The sequence below is a fragment of the Lissotriton vulgaris genome, chromosome 2_1, assembly GCF_964263255.1.
Source record: "Lissotriton vulgaris chromosome 2_1, aLisVul1.2, whole genome shotgun sequence".
Classification (NCBI taxonomy): Eukaryota; Metazoa; Chordata; class Amphibia; order Caudata; family Salamandridae; genus Lissotriton; species Lissotriton vulgaris.
In genome coordinates this window covers 284,539,100-284,562,880 of record NC_141687.1, presented here as the reverse complement: position 1 = coordinate 284,562,880, position 23,781 = coordinate 284,539,100, and the positions used below count along the sequence as shown (strand labels likewise).

Sequence of the window (23,781 nt, the reverse complement as noted above, 5' to 3'; positions counted from 1 at the left end):
ACCCCGCCCCCACCCGCGCGGCCCTGGAACTCAAACCACACTGTAAATTTGGCCCCTGAGTGAAAGTTCGTGAGTACCCATGTTTTCAAATAAATCAGGTTCCCCAGCAGATCCTATGAGACCAGACCAACTTCGTCTAGCTTACAATTCAAGTCTACCAGTACCAGCGGTCAATGAATTGATTAATTTATCACTGTCCTGTGCATCATTGCTCGCAACATGGAAGTATGCAAAAGTTGTTCCTCTTCTAAAGAAACCGTCCTTAGAGGTTTCGGACCCGGGTAATTTTCGTCCGATCTCCCAACTTCCTTTTTTAGCCAAAGCTACAGAATCCTATGTAAATACAGTCCTGGCTGAATTTGTAGAGCAGAGCAAAATCCTTGACCCCTCACAAAACGGTTTTCGCCCCCGCCACAGCACTGAGTCGGCGCTGTTGGCTGTGACCAAGGACATCCATGGCAGCCTAGATGTCGGGAACTCTGCGGCCTTGATTCTGATGGATTTAAGTGCCGCTTTTGACACTATTTCCCATGACATCCTCTTATGTAGGCTGCAGGATATTGTGGTCAGGAGGCTGGCCTTGGCCTGGTTCCATTCTTTTTTGAAAGGCACAACTTTCCAAGTTGCTGTACCACCGCACCATTCGTAGGTGTATGCAATTAAGCATGGTGTCCCACAGGGTTCGATATGGAGCCCTGCGCTTTTCAACATCTATGTTCAACCCCTAGGAATGGTAGCAAAAAGTAGAGGGATGTCATTGGTATCATATGCCGATGACACCCAGCTAGTCATTGCCTTTTCAAAAAAGTGTAAAAACAACCTCTTCAAATTTAAAGAGGACTTGTTAGCGATTGCAGACTGGATGACAGCCAATTGCCTGCAGCTTAATGCTGCCAAGTCGGAAATGATTGTGCTGGGCAGAGACAGTGCTCTTTGGTCAGAACAGTGGTGGCCGGATAAACTCAAACCAGAGCCACCGCCTAAAGAGGCAGTTAAGAATTTAGGCTTCTGGGTAGATAGTGATCTTTTTTTTGATATCCAATCCAAAGTTCTGGCAGGGGTCTGTTTTGGACTCCTGAGGGGGTTGAAACCTCTGCTTGGATATTTTAAACCAAAAATCCGCCAAACCATTCTTCAGGCTACAATCTTAGCCAGGTTGGATTATGGCAACTCCCTTTATCTAGAAGCCAATAAATCTTGTATTTTATGCCTCCAAAGAATTCAGAATTCCGCGGCACGTGCTTTGCTGGCACTGCCCAATTTTTGCTAAGTATCTAATCTTTTATCAAAGCTTCATTGGCTGCCAATAGCCAAAAGAATACAGTTTAAGTCCCTGTGTGTAGCCCATAAAATTCTGACACAACAAGGCCCTCCAATCTTAGTGGACATGCTAAGAATCCAATACATCCTGAATCGCCCCTTTCACTCTGCCAACTCGGGATTGGTGTGTACCCCCCAATTTCAAAGAGCCAGAGATAGTGGTCAATCTTTTAAGGACCAGGCGGCCCACCTTTGGAACTCCCTCCCGATCTCCATCAGAGGACTCCAGGACCATTTGACTTTTTGAAATGCTTTAAAGACCTGGCTCTTTCCGGCCTAACTGTCTGTGTTTGTTGAAGCGGTCTATTGGCACCTGTTCTATGGGAAGCGCTGGGATGCCCCGTTGCTGGGGCAGCTATGCTCTGTATAAATCCTTAAATAAATAAATAAAATTCTGTGTATGCCTGTTTCCCTCAAATGCATTGCCATCTAGGCACTAGGCTACAGACATCTCCCAGTCAGGTTGATAATCAAACAAAAAAAGTGCTGATGGTCCACTAAATTGGGCCTTTGTTATGGGCCCAGATGGAAGTGATAACAGCACCTACACTTTGGAATAGAAAACAACAACATGTCGGCGTTGTGGAATGCACCCTAACAAGCCAAACGCCAAATATTCTATTACACAACAGGGGGTGGTGATGGACAGAGTTTCTGAATTAAGCAGAATACTCACACCCAGTCAAGAGATCAGGGCTTGATCCAACACCGTTTTTTAGCTCACTGCACCATTCCAGCTCAGAACCTGGCTATATGCAAATTGGTCTGTCCCTGGCCCAGTGCATCATGGGAACAGGGCAGACCAAACTACCAAGCCAATTCTTTCACTGGACGGAAACAAGCTTCCGGGGACCGGTTTCTGGCATTACAGCCGTCTTCGGCCCGGCTTGCTTGAATCCTGATTGTGCAATGAGCAAGGGACTCACGTCTGAGTATACCCTTCCACACTTATGGTGGACAAAATAATTAAACAACAGGGGGTGGTGATGGACAGAGTTTCTGAATTAAGCAGAATACTCACACCCAGTCAGGAGATCAGGGCTTGATCCAACACCGTTTTTTTAGCTCACTGCACCATTCCAGCTCAGAACCTGGCTATATGCAAATTAGTCTGTCCCTGGCCTGGTGCATCATGGGAACAGGACAGACCAAACTACCAAGCCAATTCTTTCACTGGACGGAAACAAGCTTCCGGGGACCGGTTTCTGGCATTACAGCCGTCTTCGGCCCGGCTTGCTTGAATCCTGATGGTGCAATGAGCAAGGGACTCACGTCCTAGTGTACCCTTCCGCACTTATGGTGGACAAAATAATTAAACAACAGGGGGTGGTGATGGACAGAGTTTCTGAATTAAGCCAGGTTCTGAGCTGGGATGGTGCAATGAGCTAAAAAACGGTGTTGGATTAAGCCCTGATCTCTTGACTGGGTGAGAGTATTCTGCTTAATTCAGAAACTCTGTCCATCACCACCAGGGACAGACTAATTTGCATATAGCCAGGTTCTGAGCTGGGATGGTGCAATGAGCTGAAAAACGGTGTTGGATTAAGCCCTGATCTCTTGACTGGGTGAGAGTATTCTGCTTAATTCAGAAACTCTGTCCATCACCACCCCCTGTTGTTTAATTATTTTGTCCACCATAAGCGTGGAAGGGTATACTCAGACGTGAGTCCCTTGCTCATTGCACCATCAGGATTCAAGCAAGCCGGGCCGAAGACGGCTGAAATGCCAGAAACCGGTCCCCGGTAGCTTGTTTCCTTCCCAGTGAAAGAATTGGCTTGGTAGTTTGGTTTGCCCTGTTCCCATGATGCACTGGGCCAGGGACAGACTAATTTGCATATAGCCAGGTTCTGAGCTGGGATGGTGCAATGAGCTAAAAAACGGTGTTGGATTAAGCCCTGATCTCTTGACTGGGTGAGAGTATTCTGCTTAATTCAGAAACTCTGTCCATCACCACCCCCTGTTTAATTAATATTCTATTACATCATTTATTCTCAGCATTCCAGACACCAGCTCAGACATACAGAGCAACAGGGACACGCAGTATACTTACTAAAGTCTGCTTGTCACACAAAATCTTTAAGTGAGTCTACGTTTTTAGGTCTCGCCTAGGCATTGCTTGCGCTGTCTCTGCGAGACATGCTGTATTCAGCATATGGGCTTTAAAAGCTCCTCCCATTGTCAAGGACTTCCCCGGTTATATGTGTTGTTACTCAGAGCTTGTGAGCACTATGTCTTTCTTTAAGCTTGAGCATTGGAGACCAGTGCTTGTGGTTTACATAGCTCAGTTGTAAACAGGGCAGTAAATCTTGCTCTTATATTGCCCCCTTAGCTGTGCATTCAAAGATTGAGGTCTGTTTTCTTAGGTCTCGCCTAGGCAGCGCATGCATGGTTCCTCGAGATATACTTTATCTAATGTATGGCCACTCGTGGAGTCAAGTTTTGCTGCCAAAGACTGCTGTGAACCTGTTTCCCCTGCTACAGGAGTAGCATAGATCACTGCCAGAGACTCTGACCAACGCGAGGCCGCAGAGGAGGACGAGGCGCCGGCCCCGGGACTGCGAGGACCAGCATACACCATCTCCAGCTGGTCCTCTTCCCGTGAGCGCCGCGCCCCCTTCCAGAGCCCCGCCCCCAGCGAAGCGCTATAACTTCTCGCGGCACCCGCTTCGCGGGTGCCACTCGTGGAGTCAAGTTTTGCTGCCAAAGACTGCTGTGAACCTGTTTCCCCTGCTACAGGAGTAGCATAGATCACTGCCAGAGACTCTGACCAACGCGAGGCCGCAGAGGAGGACGAGGCGCCGGCCCCGGGACTGCGAGGACCAGCATACACCATCTCCAGCTGGTCCTCTTCCCGTGAGCGCCGCGCCCCCTTCCAGTGCCCCGCCTCCATACTTCCTCATTCCCTAAAAGTGCCACCTGGACCGCGCATCGCGGGACGCGCGCGGGGCAAACACCGGGGCGAAGACCGGGCAAAGACCGGGCAAAGACCGGGCAAAGACCGGGCAAAGACCGGGCAAAGAGCGGGCAAAGAGCGGGCAAAGAGCGGGCAAAGAGCGGGCAAAGAGCGGGCAAAGAGCGGGCAAAGAGCGGGCAAAGAGCGGGCAAAGAGCGGGCAAAGAGCGGGCCGTTTGAGAACGGGAGAGTCCGGTACGGCCCACCCCTCTAACAACTACACCCCGGTTCCCCCAATACAGGTATTTATTTACATCTTGACCTCCTCCACAATCGGTCACGCAATCTAGTATCCTTTTAAGGTGAACACTCATTGTAAAATGAACACGAGATCCACCAAGCAGAAAAAATCAAAAAAGAATGGAATAGGAGAACAATTACTAGGTCCAATGGATGACTTTTTGGCTAAAGCAAATACTTTCATTGACCAGAGTATAAGTTTAATTGAGGGTAGAGTTTCTACCGAACTGGCAATCGCACGTCGTTCCTCAATGGGACTACTTGCAACAGCAAAAACTCCTGAAATACATCCAGCCCCAACACAAACGGTGGGGAACACAAACAGACTTAGTCTGCCTAATAATGTTGACCTTTCAGCATCCCAATTATCTGTAACTTTCTCAGAAACCGATCTCGAAAAAACCCCTGATATCTTTCCCGACCCTACACCTGAAGAAACTAGGTAAATGAGAGGCAGGCGGGAGGGGGCCATAAAGAAACGGAATGCTAAGAATAAACCAGATCATACTATAAATTCTATAACATCCAAGCATCCAATATTGGTCACCGACAGAAACCCTTCAGCGATACCTAACCACTCCGCTCCTCCAACTAACAACGTGGTAACAATTCATCATGTACCGCGCGACCTTCAAGATGCTTTAATGCCAGATCCGTTAAGTCCACAAAACACAGGAAGACAAAGAGAATCAGCAAGAATAATTAAAGAGATAGCCTCCCTCTTAAATTCTTATATACGCCCACTAGAATCCAGACTCAGCAATATAGAGAGTCAGCTAACAAAAATCACTGGCTCTCTTAAATCTATATCTTCACAACCTCATACTAAACCTTCTTCAAACCCAGGAACCACTCTTCCAGTACCCAAGAAACCTGCAACCTTACCTCCCCCACAGTCCAAAAAACAAACCACAATAACCCTCCCAACAAACTCCACCATTGCACAAAAGCCAACTCCAACGTCCCTGGTTATCCCCCCACAAGTCAGTTCCCAACCAATACCAACAGCAAATACTTCATCCATAAAAACACCCGCTCCCAAAACTCCCGTCATAACAAATACTAAACCATTGCAAACAAAAGGTGCCCCGAGAGGGACAACTGAACACATACCTACCCTAAATTTACCACCTGAGGCCACTCCATATGTGGTAGTTATGACGGGGGTCCCCGAACTTACAGGAGAGGGGACTGAACCCAACTGGTCATTAAAGAACAAAGTCCAGTATTGGTTGAATACAAACCGTCCCGTCCCGCCACCTTGGAAAAGTAAAATAGCATCAGTTTCCAGGACCTCGTGGGTAGGTTACAAGAAAAAAACTATCCGGGGAGACTGTTTAGTCATTACGTTTGAGGACCCCAGTATAGCTGAATATATATGCTCCTGGGAACATAACAACTCCTCTGGGGGGATTGTAACAAGACCTTTGTCCTATTTCTACCCAAAAAGGTACAATAATAACAATCACCCACGTAACACTGACAACATTTGGAGGAAGCCAATCCCGCAACCATGGGAGCTAGACATTCCTGCCCCAAATCCATCAACGCGATTTACTGATCCTACTAACTCCTGGTATCCATCTAATCTGAACTATCAGCAGAGAGAAGCCCCATGGCAGATCGTGGGCCCTCAAAGCAGATTCAGAAACTGGGAGCAATGGGAGAGACCATCCCACCAATCATTTGGCCCTAACTATGGAGACACCAGCAATGGGAAACACTGGCTAGGCTTCCCGACCACGAATCGGTTCAGCGGCCTGGAAATGGTCGATTGACCAATAACGAAATCCCCGGAGCTCTCATCAATAAAAGCGGCACCCTCACATTCTATTCCATTGTCTACCCCACCCATATTACATATGAACAATGACGTACAAGATTATGAACCTACCCAGCTTTCTGTGGTGTTCTGGAATGTGGCCGGCCTCCGAAACAAGATTGAGGACGGTTCGGCAGCTGCATTCCTGAAGGACTATCAAATCATCTGTATACAAGAAACCTGGGCAACGGTTCCCCTTCACCTAGTGGGATACAGAACATTTATATCTCCCGCCCTTCCCAGTACTTCAGGCAGACCTAAAGGGGGTTTAGTAATTTATATGGCTAATACAATTGCTGACATAAAGATCATCAAGATAGACCTCCTTTCGAACTTTCAGATCCTCACTTTTACTGTAGGAAAAAAACTCGTATTTCAATAGTAAATACATACAATAATCTGGATCCTGACAACTTTGTGAGTGTTCTTTCTCTAATTCAAGATAAAATAACTGAACACTCACTTCAAACAGAAAACGGACATCGCTCACGTAATCTGGGGTGGTGATTTTAATTTGCATCCTTGCCCCAACATTGATACCTGTGGAATAGTGGACGAGTTTGATAACCCTTTAATCCACTTTATCCACTCAGGAGTGGGGCCTGTTATGAACAAAATACTCTCAGATCTGGACCTGCAAATTATGAATCCCATTCAACAAACAACTAATAAATTAGAACCTACGTATAGAGGAAGGGGCCACGAGACCACTGTGGACTACGTAATAGTTACAGAAGGACTGAAAGCCCAAATCAGAACAATTAAAATCCTGGAAAACCATCTCAGTGACCACTCTGCACTAAGTCTAAGCCTTCAACTACATCATCCGAAATCTTTGATGGTAAGCATTGCTAATACATTATCACAGAACAGGCTTGAACTGAACAAAACTAACGGCTTCACAATTAAATGGGAAAAAGTAGATCCCAACATTCTTACGAAGAGATTAGTTACTTCTGCATATAAAAACATTCTGACCTGTCTTGATCCTCAAGCGGACTCGAACCAAATCCTGGAAAACTTCAATATCATAATAGAATATGTCAAAACCCTGTTAACTAGAACTTCCAACCAAAATAAGAAAAACATCACAGGTTGGTTTAACCGAGATTGTACGAAAGCACAGACTAACTTGAGGAAAGCTCTTGGAGAACCGAACAGAGATATTATAAAGATCCAAGGCCTTCGAAGAGAATACACCATCGCTAGGAAAACGAGGAAAAAAGAATTAAAAGCATCCTTGTGGAAGGCCCTGCACGAGAGCGCACTCTCGAAGGACAGCCAGACTTTCTGGAAAATAGTCAAATCCCCTTCCTTAACTGATTCCAGCGGTCCAAAAATAGATGTGGCCATTGACGAGGCCACATGGGTGAGTCATTTCTCGAAAATCTTCCAATCGACACCCAATAGCGATTCGTACCAGTCTACTTACAAGCCAGTCACCTTCCCTATTTCCCTGGAAGTTGACTTACAAGACTTTGAAACGGCGCAATCTTTAAGTAGGCCCGGAAAAGCCCCCGGCCCTGACGGGGTCCCTGTCGACCTATTCAAATTCCTCCCTGACCTCTGGGCTCCAATAATCACGAGAGTCTGTATTGCAACTATGGAACTCGGATTGCTAGATTCATGGTCATCATCTATAATGGTCCCAATTTTCAAGAAGGGGGATCGACAAGATGTCAAGTGCTACCGTCCAATCTCGCTTCTTGACTCTCTGGGCAAAGTGGTTGGCAGAGTCCTCCTTGGCAAGTTACAACAGTGGGTAGCCGACAAAAACATTCTTTCCGACCTACAGTTTGGCTTCAGGGAGGGCTTTGGAACCATTGAGCAAGCATTAAATCTTAGCCTGCTGACATCCAAATACACCCACGCCAAAACAGGTACTATGTTTATGACATATGTGGATTTGTCCTCCGCATTTGACTGTGTCTCACATGCCAAGCTCTGGTCGCTCCTGAGCGAGATGGGGGTAGATCCTCCTCTTTTGGATTTTCTAAGGGAGCTCTATAGCGAAGCCACGGCGAGAGTGAGGTTCGGGACAAGAGGAGAACTAACAGCACCATTTAGGGTAGAGCGGGGAGTGAGGCAAGGTTGTGTCCTCGCCCCCTTCCTTTTTTCACTCTATACCAATGGCCTCGAAGAGTGTATGTTGAAAGGGGGGAGAGACCTCCCAAAAGTAAAAGGTCGTCTGATCCCCGCACTACTCTATGCGGATGACGCTGTCATTTTAGCCCGAACTCCGAACGAACTGCAGAAATCATTAACTAAATATGCAGATTTTATGGCTGCCTTGGATCTGCATATAAATGTTAAAAAAACTTTTGTTATGGTGGTCGGTGGAACAAGAAAACCTGTAACGTCTATCTTTCTGAAAGATCAAAAAATTGAAAGAACCTCGCAATACCCCTACTTAGGTATCATGATAGACGATGCCCTAAACTGGAAACCGGCGGTAGAGGCCAGGAGACATCTTTTTAAACGAGCGATTATGGCCCTAATGAAATTTTCAAATAAACTTGGAAAAAGACCTCCAGTGGAACTGCTACAGATATATGCTGCGAAATGCCAATCTATAGCATTATATGGCGCAGGGATCTGGGGGCATATAAATACTGGCCCCATTCAAAAAGAGGAAAATATCTTCACGAGATTCCTCCTATCAATTCCACGAGGCACTTCCACCTATGCCTCACACATAGAATTGGGAATTTCATTTATTGAAGATTTGATTAAAATCCAACCTCTTATGCTTTGGAGGAGAGTCTGGCTATCCGAGGAAAACAACCTGACAAAAAGCATCCTACGGGATATCATGGAGTTGGACCATGCCAAAAAAATACCCTGGCTCTCCTATATTAGACATTTCTTTTGCGATCTGGGGATTCAGAAATATTACTACAATCCAGAACAATTAAACGAAATTTCTAAAAAAGAATTAAAACAAATGGCACTGAGCCACTTGGACTCCCTGAGACTATCTTCATTGGTCACAAAAAAATCTGTTACGCACGCAATCATCATACAGCAGTCTCCGAAAATTCAGCCATATCTTACACTAGAGATTACCACGTATGAAAAGATGCTCCTAACAAGGTTCAGATTCAACCTATTCTTCAGACTGGTGACTTTTCCAGAAAAAAACAACTGGAGCACTCAGATGGCCTTGTGACGATCATTCCCAACAGTCCACCATCCATACAATACTTTTTTGCAAGTTCTATCACCCCTTCCGAAAGACATGGCTCATTCCCTTATTAAAAAAATGGGGCTATAGACAATGTCGCCCAGCGATGCTGGCACTCCAATTCTTGGACTCTGAATGCACTGTGTACCACGTACTAAATTTTTTAAAGTGTATCATGAGACATAGAAATAATTTGTAACTGTAAATTACTATCCTTCATTTTTCGTAGCAAGTTGGCAAAATTTGATTTTTTAACCTTATACTTACTTGTAATCTTTTTTAAAATTGAATGTTGTATGTTATCTTTTATGGTTTTTCAACTGCAAAAAAAACGAATAAAGATTATTATTATTATTAATGTATGGGCATTCAGCATGCCCATCGCCTTTGATTGGTTCCCTCATGTGCTTTCGAAAAATCCTCTCATTTCATTGGTCAATAGCTTACAATTGTACCTCCCTTTTCTGTTTTGGTCACGCCCTGGAGAATGCCCCTGTTACATTATTTCAGATCAGCCATATAAGTTACTGTGGCACACTACTTTTACTTTAGCTGCTGATTCTTATGTTAATTTCCTGTTCATGTTTCCCTGATCACTTTTGCCTGCTCCTGCTCGTAGCTCCAAGCCCTGCATTTCATTCACCTTGTGTCCGTTTTGCCTTTAGCCGGTCACTCCCCTCCTCATCCTGTTCACGTTGTAAATTACCCACTCCCTTCCCGTTGTCAATGTAGACCACCGTCTGACTCCTAGGCAGCTTGACAAAGGAGGCAATATCACGGTGCATACACTCTGCTGCTTTACTGTGAAGCGCATCCGAGTTGCTCACAGAATGTTTATGTCCTTCAGCCCAGACTGCTGCGTCCCTCGAGCAAGTGTGATGATGTGAGCAGCGCCATGTCCTGTGAAGAGGAGACCTCAAATCACCCAAGCTAGCGTTTGTGAGGGGGAATCACTGGTAGCCTGCCATCACAGCCTCAAAAATAACAGGACAAGAGAACAGCCGATAATCTAGAGACGTCCCCTTTTGTTAATGGCAGCTACTTGAGCAATTGCAAACCCTTGAATTACGAGATATACCTTATATATGATCTTAAAGATGGTTTCTTGGGGCAGTGATCGCCGTCTCCGCTGCGGCCTATCTGGTATGATTTTAAGAGATGGAATAGTGGTAATGAGATAAAGGTATAGTCTAGGATGCTGCTTGTTCTTGTAGAATGAAAAGTTGCGGCTGAGGGGTTGTCTCCAGAGGTCCTTCCATTAGGGCCCTGATGTTAAAGTATTCCAGATCTTTTAAAATCTTATTACCTAGCTTTGTTTGCTTGGAGATTTGTGGAATCACTTGTGATGGAATGTCCCAGATTGCATTTTGGATTAGTGGCTTGTCTTCTTGCGTGGTGCCCATGAGGTTAAGGTTGAAGTCCCCAGTAAGAACAACATTTGTTGTGGGTCTTTCCCTTATGCAAGTCTCCATAAAGCTGCAAAGGTCGTTGGCTGCTTTTCTTTTCCTTCTAGGTTGGATGTAGACGTTGATTAAAGTAAAGTCGGTGTCAGCGATACCTGTTTTAAGTTGTGACAGGTAAATATTAACAGCCAATGAGGCTGTAGAAGTTGGTCCGACTTCTTTAGCCGTCAAGATACTTGTGGCCGATATATAAGTTGCTAGACCACCTTGAGGGTGCCCATATTTAGCTGTCCTTTTTACAGCGGGGTAAAAGCGTAAGTAGCCATGAAGGTGCAGGAGATCTGCAAGCCATGTTTCTTGAAATACCACGACATCAAAGTTTCTAATATAGGTCAGAAACTCTGGGTCAGTTATTTTAGGCCCCAAGCCATTAATGTTCCAAGAACATATTCTCAATAAGTCATGAGCGCCCTCCGTTGGCTTTAGGCTAATTTGTCATTCATTATTATTTAAAGTTCTGGCCATGCTTCTAGTAGTGCTTGAACAAGGGGGTAGGGGCAGGGTGCTGACTTGCTAAAGCCATAGGAGCTGTGCAAAATCAAAGTACTACTTTAAAAAAACGTTTAGCTAATATAATTAATATCGATCATTAAAAGAATATGGTTGGATCAGTGGGGACGCACAGATGGATTTTGAAGCACATTTTTTCAGATATATGCCATGGTGCAGTACTGTCCGATATATTCAGCATATCCTCTACTAAAAAGGAACATATTGATTTATTGCTATTGTTGATATTTTGAAGCACTTATATACTGCCACTGGTGCAGCTCACAGAACACACAAGGAAATACTAAAGCTGATAACATTGTTTTCTACTCACTCTGTCTTTTTCTCTCTTTGTCTTCTTTTTTCTGACTCTCTTTTCTTCTGTGTTTCTTTCTTACATTCCCTGTATTGGAAACAGAGGCAGTGTGCCAAACGTAGGGGCATTCTTGGCTATTGCCACTAGAGGTGTGCAAATGATTTACATAAATATGTTGATGGAAGTGTAAAATTGTCCAGTCATTATTATCGGGATTTCTGTATTGAGCATACACAAGCCCTAAATAATTCAGACACTGTCTCCTCAGTAGGTTCAAAACCATTAGAAACATTTTGGGCACAGTTTGTGAAAATTCTGACACACTACACTGAGACGTTGCAGAAGTAATGCCTTACATAAATTTGATGTGATGAGACATCAAGAAAATGCTGCGAGTGGGCAAAAAAATACACACAGATCATTCTACGGTAATCTGTAGTGCACATTTGAAGTACATTTGTTTGGCATCTAGAGCAGACGTTCTTCATTATTTATAAATTTTGGAGCATTTGGAAATTCCTTGCATTTATATTGAATGATGTAAAATCCAATAGCGGAAATAATGTTTCTGCCGGACTACCATCTTGAATGAGCATTTTTTTCAGAGTAAAATTGAGATAACACTTATTAAATTGTTGTGACAGGCACATTTCCCCCTGTGCTTTTACCCCTGTAATCATGTTGGTGGTATTAAGGAAGTACCTTTTCTACACTGTCAATGATGCATTAAAGTTGTGGGACACAAGCTGTTTTATAGTTTGACTTCTAATCAAAATCAAATGAGCCCAAATGTCATATGGGTTAGATTGTGGTCATATTTACCATTTCACGGCGTTTGCCAATGTGTCGTTTTGAAGGTAAAATACAACATGTGCCAAGAACATGAACGTGCCTCTGATGATACAAAATAGAGCAGTTCTTAACTTTGACTATTATTAGGTCTAAATTAAACATGACCATATATACAAGTTAGTACAACCTTGTAGGTATCACACACAGAAAAAAGGTTTCTTGTATTGTATCGACCCTACTAAAAACTTTTTTCCCAATTCACTTCAGGAGTAAGAGACAATGTGCCTCATTTTTACAGCCCTTCTGCTCACATATTTCGACATAGTTAATTTGCAAAGCAATACAAAGTTTTTTGTTAATATGCATTAGAAAACCCATAACATTATGCATTCCATGGTTACTCGCAATTATTTTTACTGGGGCCAAAAAGCATGGTCTGTTGCTTGACTGAGGACCGCATTGATGCCAGCAGGATATGGTTCAGGGGGTTTAAGGTGGGTATAGCAGAAGAGAAGAATGTACATGATGTGGACAATGAATTATTTTATGGGTCAAATCATATCCTTACTACGCCTTTATTGCCTTACCGATCAGTAAGTGACAAAAGTGGGCGAGCCACAGAAGGCCCAAACCAAGCTTGAGTCAAATACCTGGCTCAGCTCAAGATACTCTTGAATCCTCGAGCCCAAAATGCACAAGCCTTCATGTGGCTTCTTTCGACCACCCACACTACAACCTCATGAGCCAGGAATTAAAGACAAAGCATTAACATTTAAAGTAAAATGTAAGAGGAAAAGCGATACTCATCTAGTAGATGAATTCCTCCACGAGCTAATCCTTCCAACCCACATAATTTAACTACACACCACATCCATACACTCCATAAGACATACGTAAAAGACACTGCCATTTACAATACCAAAAGTTCTAGCTCAAACAAATGCGAGACCGATTGCATGAGTGATTTCTAAATACGGATTCCTGAGCACATACCATATTAAAAGCGAAACTCCGAGTTCCAGAACGCTACCCGCTGTAGGGCAGAAAGTTTAACAGGTATCCTATGGGCACTTTGTAGTTGTGACTCGTAAGGTTAAAACCCCGCATAAAGCTCCCAGTCTGTGTCTACCTTCCTTCTAAACTGTCAAAACATTTGACAAAAGACGGATACACAGAAAGGGCGGCACGAACGGGGGGAAGTTCATACTACAACCCAGAAACAGACACAAGTTGTCAGGCTACGTTGCCGCAGAGGAAACAAAAAAGGGACTTTGGGAGATACCAATAGAAACCCACAGTGTTCTAAATAACAGCCAATAGCGTTGCGCCTAAATATGACCGTTTAGGCAATGCATCCGAATCATGCCTACGCAGCGGCCATTTCCTAATGGTAATGTTTGTTAATCATTGTAGGACAACACAATGAGAAAATATAAGTAAAACAAAACGAACTGGTTTAGCACCATATAAGTATTCTATGTATTACAAATTGCCAAATGTTTATCACACTAAGTATAACGAAAGACCCAAGATCGATGTACAACAATGTTGGTTGGTTCACCCGGAGTTCTCTCACAGCACCATGTGTAAGTAGCGTTGTAGTGCAAGAAATATCATCGGAAATATTCTCTCCCTTTAGTATATGCATTAAAAAGACACTGGACATTTCTCTATTCTTCGGACTTCTGAGGTGCGATCAGTGAATCTGGAACCCACGGAACAAAACGTTACTAATATTATGAGTGCTGCAAAAGGATAAGCGATAATAATAAACGCAGATAATCTAAGATGCCGATTTGCGTGCTATTGTAGTTTTAATCATAACAAGGGATTACACAAGCATTCCGACTATTTTAGGCTGGTCTTTTTCTCTCTTAGTGTTAACTGTAGTTTCGTTTACATTTATTTGTAGCCTAATGGAGCCTTAAGCGAGTTAAGGGCACCTTTCACTTTTCCCAATTTGCTGCTTCGCCGCGTGCGCAGGACCACATTGACAAGATGTGTTGAGTGCGCAGGAACAGAGTTTGTGGTGCGGCTTCAGAGCCGTTGTGCGCTTGCTCAGTGCCCACACCTGTCTGTGGACGGCAAGAGGAAAGGCCCGTATTTCGCCGGCGCGGGCGCAGTTTCGTCTGAGGCCTTTGCAGCCGGTTAATGGCGACTATGTGTTAGAGCCCATGAGGCGGGCACACGCAGTAGTGGCGGCTCTTGGGGAAGGGGCCAGCGGCCTGCGCAGGTCAGAGGCCATGGCTGGCGTGTTCGACATCGACCTGGACCAGCCCGACGATGCAGGCTCAGAGGAGGAGGAGGAAGGGGTAATGATCTGGGGAACTCTAGTGGGCAGAGATGGGGGAATCAGTTGACAGGGCGTAGGGAGGGTGACTGGCACTGTCCTCCGCGCATAGGCGGGTCTACGGAGGGGAGTGAATTGTTAATGAATACACCGAAGTCTGGATTTGGTGAGCAATGTCATATATTTAGTAGCCCCATAGTGTAATAGTTACATGGATAGTCTGCCAAAAGTGCATTACAAGGATGAAATTGGTGTATAAAAGCAAAGTGTACGGGTTGAGATCTGTAGGAGACTCACAAGGCTGTAAACGGCGTAATATACACATTTGTGGATCCTCGGATATGCGAATGAAGCCTTGCTTTATTTTGTTGAGGCGCAAGACCACATGGCATTCGGCCAGTGGTGATATTGTTTGCTTCATGTTGACGGCATGACTCGTTACTGCTACAATAGGCAACTTCTAATATACAAGTGTGAATACATAATCGTTGGGTCTAGTGACATGGGTGTTCTCCCTCACTAAAGCTGTTCTCTGACGGTCTATTTGAGACTTTCTTCCTTGCCCCGATCTGTACTTTCAATTTCCTATGCTTAGGAATAGGGCACACGGTCTAAACCTTGTAAAGAATAGTGGTCCTTACCAGTCAAGCGGGGGCTCCCCATTAGTCTCAGTCCATTAGCTTTTTTTGTTGTTGAGGATTTGTTCTCATTTGTTAATGTCTTAGAAGTGGACCCTTCATCACATAATGCACAATTATGCATGGCATAATATGTACCACTGTAGTGCCCATGCGCAAACTGTTTTTCTATTAGTGTTTTTCCACCGTAGTGATACAAAAACTTGGCATACTATTCAGTTATTTGCACATTTGTTATTTATTTTCAGGTCCAGGAATCAACCTTACTGCCTTCAATAAATCCTGTTTAGGTCTGTTTCCATGCCTGGAGATTGTATGACCTAGATATTCTGTAATGGTGCAAGTATATCTCAATATTGAGGCACACACAGTTAAGAGTCAATAAGTAAAATGTATTCACTACACACAGAAGAGCGCCGGGAAACGCGTCCGGAATGATCCGATATCGGCGCTCTATGCTCTCACAAAATGGCGGTCGCGCTCCACGTCATCACACTGACGCGTATCGACTGGAGCGCGACACTGCATATCTTCCTTTTTTATAACGACAACCCATTTTCAATTAGTCTCTGGGTCTCCAGGGCAAAAGTGACTTCACTTCACCCAACTCATAGTCTCGGTATTTGGCAGGTCTCACTATGTTTCTTCCTGCACGTGTACGCCTTACCGGAGTAGAGATGAGGACCTTCTCACTGTCCTCTGCCTGTACGCCTGTTTCCATGGAACTCCCCACCACATGAGTTCTGTCAGCCTTGTCCGGATGTTAGTCTGCGATGGGGTTATCTTCCTCTTCATGATTGACTCCACTTCCTTCTTCACCTATCTCCTCCCCCCCCCTTCGCATGGTGATAGACTGTTGGTGGGTGAACTTTTGTTCTCTGGTGTCTGGGACCCATCTTCTCGGGGCCACTGTAGTATCTTGTTGCACTTTGCCATGCGATCCTGTGACCACACATTTCCGTCGCTCAGCAATGCCGCTCTGTCATACACCTCCTTTACTTGCATGGGCAAGCTATGTTTGCTCTCTCCTTTTCTTCTCAACTGGGCTAGTTTGACTCATACCCACTCTCCTTTTTCCAACATGGTATCCTTCACATTTCGCCTCTTTTTGTAGTGCTCAGTGTATATCCTTGTTGTTAAATATTTTGTCCACCCTAAGCGTGGAAGGGTATACTCAGATGTGAGTCCCTTGCTCATTGCGTACATCCCCTGTAAGAGGCACTCCTTGGATGATCAACACAATGATTCCAAAGTTGAAAGTGAAATGTAGATTTAATAATCAATCTTCGTTCTAAAAGGTTTGTTTCCCAATGATATTCTCATCATATCAATGCGGTAAGTAAACAGTACAACGTGTACATCATAAACACGAACTCCAATGCATTTCGGGCTGCACTCCCTTTGTCAAGGAGAGCTGAAAAGAAAAAAGCAAGCCCATGTCAGGGTGGAAAGTGAGGAGATATGTGTAAAAATAAAACTAAAACAGTGATAACGGGTAATGAAACAAGGAAAATTAAGTTTTAAATTATAAGTGCCGATCAATGTGACAATTGGGTCGTGTCCCGAGAAAAAAGGGTTGAATGTGAAAAGGTGATGTGCGACATGCAGGTCAGCAGGTACGTGAGCGAAGAGTCAGAGAGATATAAAGAAGTGAGGAGAATCAACCGCTGGTGCTGGGGGCAGAGAGTCGGCGTGGTGAAGGGAAGTGAAAGGAGTGGGCGGGTAGACGAAGTTGAAAAGTCGCGGTTCCGTTACGGGAACCTGCACGCAGATAAAGTGCTTACTTCGTAGAGGTAGCGGAGTGAGTCTCTGCTTCAGTCAGGAGGTCCGGGTGTTCCGATTCGGTTAGCGCGGCGCGCGCGCGGGGATGTAAATAAAGGGAAAGTGACGTGCAGGAGATAGAGAAAGGACTAACATCGGGGGTAAAAACAAAAGAGGTGATGGGAAGACAGTCGCGGGGGCCATCTTGGAGTGGGTAAGGGAGAAAGTTTAAAAGGAAACTGAAGAGTAAAGAAACTAAAGTGACATGAAAAAAAGAAATAGAGGAGGGATGAAGAAGAATAAAGAGCAATGAGGTGTAATGACAATTATAAATAACAACTGTATTCAACACGATCATTCAATCCATGTGCAGGTTCCCGTAACGGAACCGCGACTTTTCAACTTCACCGTCTACCCGTCCACTCCTTTCACTTCCCTTCACCACGCCGACTCTCTGCCCCCAGCCCCAGCGGTTGATTCTCCTCACTTCTTTATATCTCGCTGACTCTTCGCTCACGTACCTGCTGACCTGCATGTCGCACATCACCTTTTCACATTCAACCCTTTTTTCTCGGGACACGACCCAATTGTCACATTGATCGGCACTTATAATTTAAAACTTAATTTTCCTTGTTTCATTACCCGTTATCACTGTTTTAGTTTTATTTTTACACATATCTCCTCACTTTCCACCCTGACATGGGCTTGCTTTTTTCTTTTCAGCTCTCCTTGACAAAGGGAGTGCAGCCCGAAATGCATTGGAGTTCGTGTTTATGATGTACACGTTGTACTGTTTACTTACCGCATTGATATGATGAGAATATCATTGGAAAACAAACCTTTTTGAATGAAGATTGATTAGTAAATCTACATTTCCCTTTCAACTTTGGAATCATTGTGTTGATCATCCAAGGAGTGCCTTCTACAGGGGATGTACATGTATATCTTTGCGTACACTATAAGTTTCATATATCTAGGCGCTTGACGGAAACGCCACCCTGGAGTGCACCCATCCTTTTAAACATCATTTAAACTATATTCAACCGGGTTGTGCACCTCCCATCCTTCTATTTTGTCCCTTGCTCATTGCACCATCAGGATTCAAGCAAGCCGGGCCGACGACGGCTGAAATGCCAGAAACCGGTCCCCGGAAGCTTGTTTCCTTCCCAGTGTAAGAATTGGCTTGGTAGTTTGGTTTGCCCTGTTCCCATCATGCACTGGGACAGGAACAGACTAATTTGCATATAGCCAGGTTCTGAGCTGGGATGGTGCAGTGAGCTAAAAAAACGGTGTTGGATCTAGCCTGATCTCTTGACTGGGTGAGAGTATTCTGCTTAATTCAGAAACTCTGTCCATCACCACCCCTTGTTGTTAAATACAGTGTATATTCTCTGCGCTCTCTCTAGGTTGTGTTGAACCACTGCCGGTGACCATTTGCTCGTGACCGTCTTCTCCTTCCACGCCAGATTGTCCTTGGTGAAGGGGTCACGACCTCTCAGAATTTGGAATGGACTGTATCCAGTACTAACGGGCGTGACGCAGTATGCCCACAGTATACTCCATACTTCCTTTTCCCAGTCTTTGCCCATCGCTATGGCTGCCTATATGGAGCCCATTATGACACGGTTAAACCTTTCGCCTAGTCAATTGCCTGCTGGGTGGTAGACAGACATGTGTTTCACCTTGATGCCCTCTGTGCCATGTACTGATACCACTTTTCCGATGTGAATTGAGGCCCATTATCGCTCAGAATGGAGCGGGGTTGCCTTCACTAAGGAAGGTGGCATTCAGAAACCTTAAAACTGTTTCCGTGTCCATCTCCTCATGTACATCTATCTCTGGCCACTTTGAAAATTGATTAACGAGAACACACACATACTTCAGGGTTCCTTGTTCATTTCAGTACTGGCCCAAGAATGTCTATAGACAATTCCTCCCAAGGGTTGGTAGGGTTGTCGAACTTCCCCAGCTACGGCCGTAGTAGGGTCTGAGATTTATCCGCTCTTTGGCACTGGTCACATTCACGTACTTGCCTCTCGATCTGGCTGTCCATTGTCGGCCACCAGTATACTTGCTTGGTTCTCAACTTCGTCTTCACAATGCCTAAGTGCCCTTCAGGCAACACCGCCAGCAGATGTGGTATTAGTGACACTGGAGGGACTACTTTTTCCCCTCTAAACAGGAATGTCCCCTGGTCTCCAATGGACAATTCCTCCCGCACCTCAAAGAATTTTCTGAGTTCCGCCTTCAGGTGTGTTTTCTCCGGCCATCCTTGCAGTAGGAAGTTTTTGATTTCTTTGATATGTATCGTTGTCATACTCCTGCTTCCATTCCTGACCACTTATCACTCTCTCCGGGTCTTCTGCAAAAGCTACTCTGTAATCGTCCTCGTCAGCACCAGTGGGTGCTTCCTCCATCGCTGAAGCTCGGCTGAGATAGTCTGCTACCTTGTTTTTTTGTTCCCGGGATGTACTCAACATCGTATCTGTAATCGAGCAACTTCAGCGTCATCTTGGCGAAGCAGGGTGTAGCGCTTGCATGACCGTGGGACGTGAGTACTTTGACCAGGGGTTTGTGGTCTGTCTTGAGTAGGAACCTCGTGCCCCATAAAAATTGGCGGAATTTCCCCTCGGCCCACACCGTCGCCAGCATCTTTTTCTATTACGCTGAATTTCTGTTCTGTCGGTGACAATGACCTAGACGCAAAGCTGACGGTCGCTATCTCTCCATTCTTCCTTTCTCGCATGAGGACTGCCCCAAGTCCCTGTTCGCTCGTGTCAGTGGTCAATATGGATTGTCCTTGTGGGTCATACCCTTGTAGGGGGATTGCTTTGCTGATGTCTTCCTTAATCCTCTCAAACTCTCTTTGCGCCTCTCCTGTCCATTCAAAGGCTGTTTTGTCTCGTATGAGTAGCCTCAGGTGGTGTGTTTTGGTGGCGAAGTGCTGTACGAACTTACTGTAATATTCGGCCATCCCTAAGAATGATCTCACTTCCTCCTTGTTCTTCGGTGTGGGTGCTTCACATATCGCCTTGAAATTAGCGTGTTTTGGCGTGATGCAATGCTCGCCTATCTCGTGCCCTAAGTAGGTCACTGACTCCATTCCGAATCAGCCCTTCTCCCATTCCGCTGTCAGGCCATTTCTTTCCAGTACTTGCAGCACTATCGCTAGCTTCCTGTCGTGGGCCGTTTTATCTTTGCCCATCACCAAGATGTCGTCTTGGACATATTGTACTCCCTCTATGTCTCTAAATAGTTTGTGCATCAGTTTTTGGAACACCACCGCTGCTGACACCAGGCCGAATGGCATCCGGCTGATCTGGTAACATTCGAAGGGCGTGATAAAAGATGTCAGTTTTCGGCTCGTGTGATGAAGGGCTATCTGGTGGTATGCAGACGTGAGATCAATGGTGGAGAACCACTTTATCCCCTTTGTTTTTGCTAACATTTCCTCAATCCTCGATAAAGGGAACTTCTCCACGATTATGCATTTGTTCAGCTCCCGTAAGTCCACGCACCCGCAAACCTTGCCGTTGGGTTTCGTCGCCACCACCGACGGGGCCAGCCATTCTGAACAGTTTATCGGTTCAATGATAACCCCGTTGTCTTCCAATCTCTGCAGCTCTTGTTGCACCGCTTCTCTGATCGCTATGGGTATATTCCTCACTATGTGAGCCACTGGTGTGACGTTCTCCTTAAGATCAATTCTGTGTGTGAATTTCGTTAGTCTCCCGACCTTTCCTCCAAACACCGTGGGGAACTCGCTTTTCATTTTTGTGAAGTTTGGCTGATGCTCTAGGCAGGTCATCCGGACTTGCGTGTCCCCTTCTGGGTTCAATTGTATGCCCAAGTCGCCTTGGTCGATCCCAGCACTGAGGGACCCTTCTCAGCCACGTATAGTTTGCATTCGGCACTGCGTTCTTTAAACACAAACTTTAGGACTCGATATCCGACCATCGGAATGGGTTCGCCCGTAATCGTGATTGGACGTACGTCTGGAGGTTCAAGGTGTGATCCCAGGCTAGGTTCAAAACTTTCACTCCACACTGTCCGTTGTACAATAGTGTACGGTGAACCAGAATCTGCTACCATCTTTACCGGTACCCCTCCTATGACCATGTCACATTGTGGTTTCCTGGAGCGCCTGCAGTCAATTCCCAGCACTTGTTCTTCAACGCAAAGTACATTGTCATCTTCATCTTCCCCCATCTTCGTCCACTCCCTCATCTTGCGCTATGTACTTCACTGTCGGCTTTTTCATTTTGTGACGACACACCTTTTCGAAGTGTCCTACAATTCCGCAATACATGCATTTCTCCCGGAAGGCGGGGCAACGTTTATCATATGCCGAATGGGATGGGCTCCCGAATCTGTAGCACGTGTTGGTGTTGTCCTTCCGGGCCTAAGTTGTGGAGCAAGATTCTCTTCCTCCTCTGGCTGGGAAATGCCTCTCCACTCTCATCCTCTAGAGCTTCTAAGTAGTTCATAAAGTATTCTCTCCAGTCCTCCCATTTCATCAGGGGCTTGCCAGGTTTGCGTAGGAACGGGATTGGAGTTGTAAGCGACGACGCCTGCGCACACATTTCTGCCCGTCTATCTGGCGCTGTCTCTTCTCCCCGTGGACTGCCCGGCGTGCTTGTGCTCCTGTGGTGCGGTTGGTCTTGTTGGGGCTCAAGGCACCCTCCTGTCCATGCTGCGCTTGTTCAGCCAGGGCCTTAGCTACCTGGTAGGTGCTTCAGTGGGGTGACGCTGCGCCTGGTGGGACGTCGGTTCCCTCCGTCGTGGGTGGTGCTTCTCAGTGGCCTACTTCCCTCTTCGGCACATTCCTTTGTTCCTAGGGTGTACTGGGTATATTTGTTCCCTGGGGTCCTACTTCCGCCCTTGCTATGGGACTGGGTGTCTCCCTTCTTTATTAAGAGGTGTGCAAGCTCCCCCCTTCTCTTGGCTGCTTCTTATACGGGTGCTTGCCTGTTGCGTAGTCCCCTGCCGCGCTCTCCTGCTGTGCACTGCCCCCCCTGGTCACTGTTCCTCGTGGCCTCCTTGTCTGCTCTTCAGTAAATTGTAAATTGATATGTAAATTGATACTTGTATAGCGCACTACTCACCCGCAAGGGTCTCAAGGCGCTTGTACGAATACCGCTGTGGAACCCATCCTGGCTTTCCCTGTGAGGCGTCCACTCCTGGGCACCCCCAAGGTGGAGGCCAGGCATCCTTAGCGTTGTGGGGGCCTTTGTGAAGATTAAGCAAGCTATTGCCCAGAGTTGCAGAGTGGGACTCCATGATTGGAATAGGCACCGAGGCGAGAATTATCAGGTCCGTGGAATTTTGAGCCCAAGACCCACCAAGGCGGGAAATTGAACCCTGGTCCCGGTCTAGACCTCTGCATCAGGGTCTGCCACTCTAATCATTGAGCCACACTTCTCCCCTTCAGTGGGTCCTGGTGTTGCTTCCTGCTCAGCTCCCAGTCTCGTCGCCACTGTAATGGTGCAAGTATATCCCAATATTGAGGCACACACAGTTAAGTCAACAAGTGAAATTTATTCACTACACACAGAAGAGCGCCGGGAAACGCGTCCGGAATGCTCCGACATTGGCGCTCTATGCCCTCACAAAATGGCGGCTGCGCTCCACGTCATCACGCCGACGCGTAACGGCTGGAGCGCGACACTACATACTCCTCTTCACTTAATCTAAATTTGCACTTTTATTTTAAATATGCGGTTTCTAAGATAATTGGCACCTTCTCCAATTCTTAGCCATGTTTGTTGTTCCTGTAGATTAGTGTATTGTCTTGTACATGCAATATTGTACATGCTTTTCCTCCGGGAACAAACTGCTCATCAACCTTTAAAGCCTAGGTGCTGCTGTAGCTAATTCAAATATTAGTCTTTAAAACCAGAATGTTCTCTCAGAAGTTATGAATCCTGTGATGTTCTTCGATGCTGGATGCTATTGAATTTGGCGGTTTACTGATTTTTAAGTCCAAATTGCTTAATACTGAAAATACTTCAAGAGTGCACATGTGAACACAAAAACAAAGTCGCCCCCCTAATATGACTATTAGGGGAGGGTCATTCTGTACCCTCTACTTGTTCAATTATGTAGTGGGTGCTTGAAAAATGTTGCCAGGGGCTACAAAGAATAGTCTGTGGTGTGCCCAAGGGCCACATTGATGCCAGCAAGGTGGGAGTGGGACTTTAGGTGGGCACAGAGGGGGGACAAAGAATGAGGGTGGGAGGAGCAGAGTGGGCTTATGGGAACCTAAGCATGTACATGGTGTAGTCAGTGAGTCATGGAGCTCTTCATTCCATACTGCCTACTACAATAAGCCCCTAGTCTCAATTAGAGTCATATAATTGACAATAATGTGTTATGCTGTATCTGAATCACTATCCCTTTACTGCATCTTGGCATAAGGCTTCTCTGTGTTATCACTGCCTTGGGAAAGTCAAGTGTAATATGAGGTAACTTGGGGCCAGATATACTTCCATTCCGCTAGTCGCGAAGTGTGATG

At 45.6% G+C, this 23,781-nt stretch overlaps 2 protein-coding genes across 3 annotated transcripts in view; one reads left to right on the top strand and one right to left on the bottom strand.

Moving 5' to 3' along the window:
* The window catches only part of TUBD1 (tubulin delta 1), a 239,849-nt gene extending 226,030 nt beyond the window's left edge, over window positions 1-13,819 (bottom strand). Inside the window, exons 1-2 of one of the 2 annotated variants that reach the window (XM_086954942.1) lie at window positions 13,572-13,819; window positions 11,805-11,873 (exon numbers count right to left, since the gene is read on the bottom strand). The gene's annotated coding sequence lies outside the window, so the exon portion shown is untranslated. The remainder of the gene's footprint in view (window positions 1-11,804; window positions 11,874-13,571) is intronic. The other variant, XM_086954941.1, reaches the window with a different exon arrangement.
* Window positions 13,820-14,631: 812 nt separating this feature from the next.
* RPS6KB1 (ribosomal protein S6 kinase B1) overlaps window positions 14,632-23,781 on the top strand; it is a 350,261-nt gene continuing 341,111 nt past the window's right edge. The window contains exon 1 of the mRNA XM_086954940.1: window positions 14,632-14,890. Within this exon, the coding sequence (XP_086811066.1) occupies window positions 14,753-14,890 (138 nt within the window). The 5' untranslated portion in view covers window positions 14,632-14,752. The remainder of the gene's footprint in view (window positions 14,891-23,781) is intronic.